The sequence below is a fragment of the Lotus japonicus genome, chromosome 4, assembly GCF_012489685.1.
Source record: "Lotus japonicus ecotype B-129 chromosome 4, LjGifu_v1.2".
Taxonomy (NCBI): Eukaryota; Viridiplantae; Streptophyta; class Magnoliopsida; order Fabales; family Fabaceae; genus Lotus; species Lotus japonicus.
The window spans coordinates 30598482-30609602 of NC_080044.1; the positions used below are offsets into that span (position 1 = coordinate 30598482).

Sequence of the window (11121 nt, forward strand, 5' to 3'; positions counted from 1 at the left end):
TGATTGGCCTGTAGTCTGAAATTTCCTCTTGCTGACCTCCTTTAGGAATAAGAGCTATAAAAGTAGAATTTAAACCCCTCACCAGCCTCCTTGTAAGGAAAAAGTCATTGAAGAAACAGAGCAAATCATCTTTAATTAAATTCCAGAATTTTTTGAAAAAATCCATACTAAAACCATCAGGTCCCGGAGCTCTATTGCCATCAAAATTTTTCACCACATCCCATATTTCCTCTACTGTAAATTCTGCTTCCAAAAAGTGCTTCTCTGCAACTGACACCTTGTTTAATTTTATATTGGAGAACCACGGCCTAGGACCACCCTCTTTGCGTATAAAATTAATGAAATGGGCTCGCATAGCTTCTTTGATCTCATCTGGTGTAGTTAACAATCTTCCACCATACCTAAGCTGTGTGATGGTTTTTTTACTGTACGTGTCTTACACACCCGGTGGAAATACTTTGTATTTCTATCCCCCTCCTTTAACCACCGCACCCTTGACTTTTGTAACCATATTCTTTCCTCCTCACGATATGCCCTCCACAGAGCCTCTAAAACCACCCTTCTCTCCTTATTTAGCACCTCTGAACCCCCTTCAGCTTCTAAATCACCCATCACCTCCTGTAGCCTCTTCTCTAAATTTGCAATTTTTTCCACACCCCAAGCACCCTTCTTTCTACGCCACTCTCTAATTTTTCCTCTCAACCCTCTCAGCTTTTGTTGCAACACATAACTGGACCACCCTTGAAACACAGCAGACCTCCACCAAGACTCTACTAATTCGTTAAATCCCTCCTCATCTACCCAGTGATTGAAATAATAAAAAGGCTTAGGTCCTGAATCAGACACCCCAAAAAACAACCCCACCGCCCTATGATCAGATACATTCCATGGTAAAACAGATTGGGACATATTAGAAAACGTTACCAGGACCTCATCAGATACCAACCAGCGATCCAAACGACTCCAAATCCCCTGATTCCGACTGGAGAACCAAGTGTAGTCGCCATTGTTCAGTGGCAAATCCAGTAAATTGCTGTCTTGTACAAACTGCTGAAAGGATGAGTCGCCCACGTCAAGAACACGACCTGAAGAGCGTTCAGATGCCAATAGAACGACATTAAAATCACCCCCTATACACACCAGACCACCGTGGCGCAAGACTCGATGTTTTAGAGCTTCAAAACAGAGATTACGGTCTGTCGCAGAATGAGGGCCATAGACATTTCCAATCAGCACTGTATGATCAATATTAGGCAATTTCACAGTCAGCAAGATAAACCAAGTTTCTATAGCCACTGTCAGGACCTGCAAAGAACTCTCCCTCCACAAACACATCAATCCACCAGCTGTTCCAACAGAACTAGATTCAGCATGCTGCATATTCAAACTTTTAGTCCAAGAAGTTACCGTACGCTCCCGTAATTCATTAAGTTTGGTTTCCTGTAACAACACCAATTCTGGTTTCAAATGCAAAAGTGCTTTTTTCACTGCTTCACGCTTCGTTACGCCTCCTAATCCACGTACATTCCAAGTCAGCCAAGGTCCTGACATATCAATTAAGATGTGGGTGATTTTGACGAATTTGTGTTTCTAAGCCACGAAGCATCAAAGCCTCTGACCCTCTCGGTTTCAAACCCAAACGTTTTCCAAGTAACCATGTTCTCTGAGCTCTAGTTGACACTCCATCCTCCCCTGGCACCGGCTCTAAGAAATCAACTGGAAGGGGCTTTGGTTTATTTTTACTTCCCTTTGGACGTCCCCGCTGCGAGTTCTTCTTTGACGAGTTTGAATTTGGTGTGTTAACTTCTGGCAGAAACTCTGGAACAGCAGTAACAACAAGCGTATTTGGACCAGAAGCAATAGGAGAGGGCACGAGTGGAGAACGTTGTGGCTCTATTATCTCTGGTGAAGAAGCAAGGCAAAGAGTCGCCCCTGGGATTGCACGTTGTCGAATAAGTTGATGAGGGGATGTACGTACAAACACGTCTGTAATTCCTCTTGTCACAGAACCTGGCAATTTTTCAACCGTAAAATCCAAGAAGCTGTTTTTTTTGTTTTGCACTAGAGGCAAACGCAGCCTATCTCCAACACGTTTTGTGTGTAGTTGCTGGTGGTCCCCATTTAATTCATTAAAAGGCCAACAAATATTGGATTTCTGGTTCAAATTTTCAGCATTGAAAGAGTACCCAGTAACTGAAAATCCCTTCCCTTGATTTTGAATATAATTATCCAATATTTGTTTCCCATTTAAACTGATATCTTCCACTTTTAAATTATCTCTCCACTCCTTAATTTCATCAGTTGTATAACCTGAATTGATTAGGTCCTCTAGCTGTTCCTTTTGTTGCTCAACCGACTTAATTGCATTCAAATTTTTTGAATTTGCCGTAACGCACTCCATAACGCACGTGCCTGCTTCCCTCTCCCGTTCCAAGCGCACGTCCCGCTCCACACCACGCTCCACCTCCGGTGCCGCCACCTTTGCCGGCGAAACCCCGCCCACATCGTCTAAACAATCAGAGAAGGTTGTTTCACGACAAACCTGCAAGCCCTCCGCCGCTCCGTCCCGAAAAACCTCGTCCTCTTCATCAGACGCAGCAACAACAGGGGAGTCGCAAACAATGTGATGTGTGTTGAGCCCAGTCAGAACATTCACCTCATTATCTCTTCCTTCTTCCCCCGTGATTCCATCATCATCACTCAGATTTTCATCTGAATTGTAAGCTTTTACTGGTGTCGATGGTTTCACCTCTACAGTCCCATAATCATAAGCAGAAGGATCCTTTTCAACCAAAATAATACACGACGTTCCGCTGACATCAACCGCCATAGTAAAACAGTGAAGAATTGGATGGTGCGTACGAACCAAGATACGAGCAAAATCAGCTCTATGCCGCAACAAAGTAGTGGAATCAGACATTACATAAGTCTCTAACCTGTTCCCGACAGAGGTAAAAAAAGCTTCACTCCACAAGCCCAAAGGTACCTGCCACAGTCGAATCCAGACAAGTTGAGCTACACCAAAAGAAAGTACCGAACACGGCTTCACATCATACAATTTCTGTTCCAAGAAAAAACTGCACTCTGTGATAGTCTCCTCCATCTCATCCTTCGTGTCAAATTCCAGTAGCACCTCATCCGCTCCCAGCGGAATTAAGCGAAAATTGAACAGGCCAATCTGACTGAATTGATCCTGTAGAACGTCCACCGGCGTGGTCAATAAGGTACGTGCCCTGGCACACCTCTGAACCCATGCTTCATCTAACTCAGTCCCAGCAACATGTAATTGGCAAACTTCTGGTTGCAGCGCATCTCCTTTCATCCCTAAATTATTATTATCTCAAACTGTTGTAGATTTTTATTATGTCTAACCGATTGGTAAACTAAGGGATATCTTTTATAATTAATTATTATATTATACATGAGCCGTGAGTCTGAAGTAAATAACAAATTAGTTTCTCTTAGTTGTTCTTTTTGGAAACAGTCCTAAAGGGTGTCTCTTATATGAGTTAAAATGATGGTAATCAGTTGTGATGTATAGTTAGGTTTAGTTAGATGGATTAAAATATCATTTTATTAAGCTTGGGTGCAATAGGCTGGTTTTACTGACAGGTACTCAAGTTTTAGATAAAACTTCGTAATAAGCAGTAAAAGTTAGGGATAAACTTTATCATTTATAATTGTTTAATAAAAAATTTTGAATTACAAAATTTTAAGAGCCCGCCTATATTGCCTATATAAGATAGTAATGTGTTGTGGTCCAAGCTAAACGTGTTAGTAGTATTCAGTCTTTGCTTAAGATAAAGTTTCAGAACTTGGAGTAATTTGTGATGGCTAACTCTTTCTCTCTGGGTATTGTTAATGCCTTGTGTCCACCCTCTCAAATTTGGAGTGTGATAGTGAGGGTAGTCAGGCTTTGGACTGTGTACACATGTAATGGAAATGGAGTACCAAAATCAGTGGAGATAATTCTTATGGATCAATATGTATGTAGTACGATCTGAGAATTGTTTTATTTCAGAAGTCATTCAAAGTTTAATTTGGTTATTATTGGATAGTTATTAAGTGTGATTTATGATTGTTTGTTGTGAATAATAAATGTTATATGGTTTCATTTGAAGGGAGGCAAGATTCAATGCTCTCTAAGGAGAGAAATGTATGTTAAATGGGGACAAACATTCATGGAAGGGAATGTATATAAGATAACTTTTGGTCGGTTGGTGCCTAATTTGGGACCTTTTCGTGCAACTGAACATCCCTTCAAGATTCTTCTTAATCATGATTCTATTGTTGTCCTATGTGAGAACACTTTGATTCCGATGTGGGGTCTTTCTCTAAAGAATTCAGAACAAGTAAATATGGCTTGTGGACGGTCAGATTGTTTAGTTGGTAAGAATATTAAAATGTGTGATAAGTTTTATGCTTCATAGTGGTATGTAGAATCACTTATGGATTTTATAGGTTTCCTTAAGCTATTGCAGTTCTGAAAACTTGCATAAATATGTGGTTGATTTCAGTAGCTGTGTAGGGTTATTAACTTGTTATATTAACTAATGAATGGTATGCATAGATGTTAGTTTATAATTTATTTGTTATTGTGCATATTTTATTGGGTTGCTCACATGTATTGTTGAAGAAAGGACTTGTGTTAAAAAAGGGAAGATGTCTAAGATGATGATCATAGAGCTTGCTGATGACAAGTAATTTTCATTTCCTGTTTAGTTAAGAACTAAACTATTATTTAGTGCATGTGTTTGTTGGTCTACTCTGTATTTATAATTTCATTCTTGTTTGTGTTAATTTTATATTTAGGGGGAGAGTTCAATGTGTTTTGTTTGAAGAGCATGCCAAATTTGTCACGGACTATCTGTCTATTCATTTTACTGAAGAAGCAATCTTGGTTTTCCAGTTAGCCAAAATAAAAAAATTCAGAGGTATAAAGCTTGTATAAAACTTGATATATTGTTTCACTATAAATGGTGATGTGTTTTGTTTGTATTTTTTTAATAAGTAGATAATTTCTTGATTTATGTAACATGTATTTTTAGGAAAAAGTGTGCTTCAAGGTGTAGTGGGTGCAACGAGGCTAAGTTTTAACGCTCAATTCCCGGAGGTTTTATCATTCTGGAATGAGTATGTTTTTGTTCAAAATTGAAACCTCTTTGTAGAGTAAGGTTTTTTTTTTTGAGTTAGGTGGATATAATCTACTTGTGCTTTTATTTCTTTTTTTTTCAGGATTATGGTGACTGATACTAAGTTTGCTGATGAAGCTGGGTTTAATATGATTGAAAATTCTGTTGTTTCAGTGTATGATGATTTTATTAAGAATCATCCAAGAAAAACTGTGAAATCATTGAATGAAACGATTGAGGTTTTTGTAATTTCTTCCATTAAGAGATGTTTTATTTCTTTAGTACCTTGTGTTTGTGGAAAGAATGAATTAAGATGTATAAATGCAGGATTGAGATTTTGTTGTTCGAGCGAAGATAGTTACACTTTTGGAAGATGATAGCTGGTGGTACCTAGCTTGCAAGTGCTCTCGTGCAGTTATGAATGAGAATGGGCATTATTACTGTTCTGGCTGCTTTAGACTTGTTAATTATGTTGCTCCTAGGTATATGTTATAAATCTTGACATTTAAAATCTGCAAGGGATATTTATTTTTCAGGAGTTTGAAGTTGTACTTAGTTGTTGTGTTGTTTTTATAAAAACCTAAATGACTTGTGTTCTTGATGTTGTTAGGTTTAGGATTAAGCTACAAGTCTCTGATGGGGTAGATTCTGCTGATTTTGTGATGCCCGATTCAATTGCTGAAAATCTGCTAAAGAAAACATGTAGTCAGATGCTAAATGAAGTTGAGGTATATATATATATGTGTGTGTGTGTGTGTGTGGGAATTTATGATTTTGATTTGATTATTTTCGATTTTGTTGTCTAATTTAGCCTTAGTTGATGAGTTTAAATATCTCTAAATATGTATTCATCAATTGTTAAATTGTTTAGGATCCGAACTGCACTCGTGCTACCACTGTTATGCAGGAAGGGTTGGTTGGAAGGGATTTGCTATTTAAGGTTGAGAAAAATTTGGTTAATGTGTACAACTTTGAGGATCCATATACTGTGAAACGTGTTTGTGATGATTTTGATCTTATGGAAGTGTTTATGGCAAATTCATCTGTTGAGACTCCCATTATGGTTTGTTTATGTTATTTTGGTGCTTAATTTTGTTCTACTGGGTTAGTATTGGAAACAACAATTTTGTAAAATAGTTAATTGTTTATTTGATATCTTGTAGGCAAAGTTCCCCAGTTCATTTTCTGAGTTGAACCTTGATGATTATGAGATAGATATGGAGTTATTGGGAAGCCCTCCTGATTTAGTGGTCCCTGTGATTGTGAAGCCAGCTATTGAAAGGAGCACTACAGAATATGGTGGTTGCTCAAAATCATTCAAGAGAAAGCTAGAGGATGAATTTGTTGTGGAGGAAGAATTTCAGAATGTGAAGTTTAAGGAGTGCAAGTATGGAACAGATTAGTACTTGTGTGAAAGTGGGGGTGTTTATTCCTTGGTTTTGAAAACAAGTTAATAACTATGGGTAGTTTTTTTGTAGACCATAGTTGCACTATTTGATATCAAGGAAACTAAGAAGTTGGTAGGTTAATCAGTTGGAATATTAGGTAGTGTTTGTAGGTTAATGTTTATTTTGGCTTACTCTAAGCAATTTGTAGTCTTGTTTTGTTAACTACTTGATGACTAAAATTGTTTATGTAATGAATGTATGTATCCATGTTTATATATAAGTTGATGATCTTGTATAGTTCTTTGAATATCGAGTTATTATTTTGTCATATACATGTTATATAGTTTTGCTGTATCATGTTAAGATGATTTCTTTCTTGCGCGTGTGTGAATGCTTCTAGCCGCTTCTTTCAATCTTCAGTCACTATTTATACTCCAAGGATTAGGGTTGAACGTTGCATGGAAATGCTACCGTTGGAGGGCAGTTCTGGAAATTCCAGCTTCTGCTGTGGCTGAGGATGTTAGGTAGGTCGTCAGGATAGTGACTTGACCTTAACCTTGTAGACTTCTGATCAGGGGAGCGCTTCGTATAGGAACTTGTGAAGCTGATTGATCAGAGTCAGAGGGAAAGCACAGATCCTCTGACCGTTGTATCTTCTGATTCTGAACTCAGAGGGAAGTACATGGTCTTCCGAGTTTCTTGCTTCTGGACATCAGAGTCTTCACTCTTCAGAGTCTGGATTGTCAGAGTCTTCTACACCATCAGAACTTCTGAGTCTTCAGAGTCTTTTGGTTGTCAGATCTTCTGGATCTTCAGAACTTCTGGTGACTGAGTCCATATCAGAGTTTGTAAGACTTCAGATCTTCTGAAGCTTTTCCACTGTTCAGAGTGAACATGGAGAATGCGAAAGCGTTGCTTGGGTCAGAGTGATTTGTGTGAGACAGAATCAAGGTCAGAGCCTGTAAATAGCACACTCAGAAAAACACGTTAGAGTACCATAATTGTTCATGTCAAAAGGTTAACTTGTAATCATCAAAACATAAAGTTGTACTACTAGATCAAAACTTGATCTTACAATCTCCCCCTTTTTGATGATGACAAAACTAAGATTTTTGATGAACAATTCTTAAACAATAAACTGAATTCACTCAGAGTTTAGGGATATAGAATAAGACTTATCCTGATGTGAATAGTTTATCTTGTTCATTCTGAATTCAAGCCACAGCTTGATTCTGAGCTTAGCTCCCCCTGAATCTAGATTCTGAGCTAAGTAATATAAGAGTTCAGAGTGAAAAAACTTATGACATAGATGAAATAGAATAATCAGAGCGCATAAGTATTCAGAGTCAACGGACAAGGTATCAGAGTCTTGGGTCAGAGTCAAACTAATTCAGAAGAAGTGAAATGTATTCTGTAACACCCCGATTTCGGTGGCGTCACTTTAGTAACCAAAAGTAAACTTAATGCGGAAAAACGTGAAATTTTTTTTTTTTTTAACTAAGACAAGATTGAATTAAATAAAACCCAAAAGCGAAAAGCAATAGAACTAATATACAATATATAAACAGCCCCCGCTGTAAGTAACAACCTCGTCACGAGTAACCTCCAGTGACGGAAAGAAAAGTGCAACGCCCGTAGGCAAAATGTACAAACCAAATAAAAAGGTGAAGTGTCCGCAACACCACCCCTCAAAACTGAGAATAAGTCAGTCCAGATGGCCTAAAACAAGACCTTCTAAGTCCAACCAACTCCCTGTGATTCCCGTAAAGAAACCACACAAAAAGCTATAGGTGGGAAACTACCCTGTTCCCAAAGGAACAAATGATGTTCAGAGCTAGGACTCTACTCCTACACTAATCCCATCTCGAGGAGCTCACACTAACACTCAATCCTACATGCTAGCATGATCGTCGTCCGAATTCGAAATCCAGAACGACCTAGTCTACATACACCATCCATCCTCCTCTCGCAACCGCGATACGCTCCAGTTCCTGCATCTCAACCCTAGTTCCTCCCGAAGGATGAACCATCATGAATCAGCCCGCCAAAGACATCTGACAAAGGGCGTTTGTTCGCCAAAGCACACACAGAAGACGCGAGGGTCAACTCCAAAGAATTATATAAATAATACCACCAATAGATACCATTAAAGGATTAGCCACTTAGGCTTATAACTAGGGATAACATCCTAGATTACCCACATAGCACATAGCATATAAGTCAATCTCAAAAACATTCAGTAGATTCATCATCTACATTGTCAGCCGAAGCCTCAGAAAACATTTTCCAATCACACACAATCCAGTGCATAAACAGTAAACAATGTCGAAAGCATCGACCCTAAGCATTAACTAGAGATTCAGTGAGAAGCCCTCACCTGAAGATTCTCCAGGACGATCTCCTAACACTTGTTCACAATCAAAGCCTTGCTCCTCTGGGAATTCCTCAAAATCACCTTTAGAGAAAAACCACAGAAATACTATTAGAATCTATCGAAAACTAAGCTATCGATACTTACTAAGGTTACTCGAAGTAATCTATACTCTAAGGTACGATAATCTAGCGCGAAAAGACAAGTTTTCGGAAAAGGAAATTTCTCCCTCCTCTCCTATAGGGCTCGGCCACTTTTCACAATTGTGGGGCTCGATTTTTCTTCGATCAAACTTGGTTCCTATACTATCATTAGCCGTAACTAAGGGTATTCTGAACTCGGAAAAATTATCGGATCAAAAACTGTCGCAGGGGTATTTTGGTCATGATTTTTAACTTAGAAATTTCAAAACTGAAATCCCAAAAACCAAATTTTGCAGGGACGTCACCAACGGCGTTTATGACAACTAATCCTACTAGCACTAAGCTAAGGCGATAGTTTTCAGCCTAAAGGTTGAAGCTTTACTCCAAAAACTCCAAAAATGGGTATTTTAGGCTAAAATTGATTCCGGCGGAATTCCGGCGACATAACGGAAAATCTAACCCGGCAGAAGTGATCTTGGGCACATAAGGAAGAGGTTTAGAATCAGAAATGAAAGATTCAGGATAGTTTTGCAAAAACCCATAAACTATCCGCTCAGAAAACTCTACAGAAAAGCTATGGAAAAAGCGATCAGAGGTAAGGATTAGCGACTATACCTCGAAACCTTGAAGTAGCAACTGATTGATCGACGATCAAGCAAACGATGAAGAAAATCTTCTCTTCTCCCTCCCTTGTAGAACTCGCGGCCTTGATGAAGAAAATGGAGGAAAATTTGAGTTTTTCTTCCTTTCTTTGCTATATATAAAGGTTGGAAATTCGCGGGAAAATGAAAGTTTCGCGAATCTGATTTTTCCGGCGTCATTCTCCGTGAATTAATAGATATGTTTTGGCAAAAGAGTTCCAAAACTATAAAGAGGTCTCCTTGTATTTTTGGCAACTAATGCATAGTCGGTATAAAACTATTTTACCCGATAAGTTGCTTTTTGCATCGAATGTCGGAATAGAAAACTTCCTTCGGAAGAAAGATTGAAATCATCAAGAGAAATGGGTGTACGCGTGTAGAATATTCATTTGAAGCTCTGAATAGATAAAGTCTTCATTGTCGAGAAATTCTAGGGTTTTGAAATACCAGGGATTCGGTTTCGGCAAACTTCCGATGATTGGAATCGGACGTTCGTAGATCCTAGAGTTTCGCCTCGAAACGATTGTGATAATGGAAAAAGAGAAGTTCTAACATTTCTCTGAAGATTTTTGGAATTAACTTCCATCGTGCCTAAAAGTGAAAACTAGCTATATTCTAGGGTTTCTGACCTAGGTTTAAGCGTATAACGATCGTGCTATAATTTAAATCGACTTCAATACGATCCTCAGACTTTTCCTGAACTTTCTCCTTCATAAATTTATTTCATTTGGTAAACTCTAGTTCAGGTTCCCCTTCACAATACATCAACCCTAATCGTAAATGGAATACTCTTCCACTGATCCTAAGCTTAAAATCTTGGGTCTTACATATTCCTTGTATTTGCCCAGTGACACATCTATGGTCATAAGAGTGGAACTCTTAAATTCTCCAAAAGAAAAATAAATCACACTAACACATCTTACACATCAAAAACTGGGTTGTACTCCCCCTTTTTGTCATAAGCAAAAAGCTTGGGGTGTGAAAAACTTAGCTTGAAGTACAAGGTACTCCCCCTTAGAGAAGGTCTAAGTTTGAAGAAAAAATAAAATGATGCAAGAATCAGAGTTAGGCGAAATAAATAGAAGAGTTAATGCAAAAGAAGAACGTTTACCACCGGCCAAGGAAGTAATGAAAGGGGTCAGTTACCAAGAACTTAACCTCGAGAAACTGTAGAAGCATTAACTTTCAGAGAGAAAGTGAAGCCTATATAAAGCGATGGAGAAAGAGGGTAAGCTTCACAACTCGAACAATTAAAAAAAATGGCATCATACATGGAAGCACTTGAAGAGCTCAGAAGGAAGGCCTGTGAGGAGGACTTGTTCCTGAACATAAGGCATCCAGAGGGTACAACGACCATATCAGAGCTAACGAGGACACTGCTTGAGGAGGACCTTCGTCCAGAGCTGAAGAACGACTTGAAGGAATTTCTTGCCTTCGTGGAAGAAG

General features: G+C 38.6%; 2 protein-coding genes across 2 annotated transcripts; one reads left to right on the forward strand and one right to left on the reverse strand.

Moving 5' to 3' along the window:
• Positions 1–381: 381 nt before the first annotated feature.
• Positions 382–1551, reverse strand: LOC130712600 (uncharacterized). Its single transcript, XM_057562427.1, has one exon. It carries the CDS (start codon positions 1549–1551, stop codon positions 382–384), a length of 1170 nt encoding a protein of 389 aa, XP_057418410.1.
• A 2279-nt stretch (positions 1552–3830) lies between these two features.
• LOC130712601 (uncharacterized) lies at positions 3831–6535 on the forward strand. Its single transcript, XM_057562428.1, has 10 exons — positions 3831–3986; positions 4122–4389; positions 4637–4700; positions 4813–4934; positions 5049–5133; positions 5236–5371; positions 5487–5614; positions 5743–5860; positions 6004–6195; positions 6296–6535. Exons 1-10 carry the CDS (start codon positions 3831–3833, stop codon positions 6533–6535), a joined length of 1509 nt encoding a protein of 502 aa, XP_057418411.1.
• The last annotated feature ends 4586 nt before the right edge of the window (positions 6536–11121 follow it).

Bases quoted from the DNA above. Each gene is read 5' to 3' on its own strand.
- LOC130712600 (XM_057562427.1), bottom strand. From the start codon at position 1,551: ATGTCAGGACCTTGGCTGACTTGGAATGTACGTGGATTAGGAGGCGTA.
- LOC130712601 (XM_057562428.1), top strand. From the start codon at position 3,831: ATGGCTAACTCTTTCTCTCTGGGTATTGTTAATGCCTTGTGTCCACCC. The intron at 4,701-4,812 runs GTAATTTTCATT...TTTTATATTTAG, and splicing joins ATAGAGCTTGCTGATGACAA to GGGGAGAGTTCAATGTGTTT. The intron at 4,935-5,048 runs GTATAAAGCTTG...ATGTATTTTTAG, and splicing joins CAAAATAAAAAAATTCAGAG to GAAAAAGTGTGCTTCAAGGT.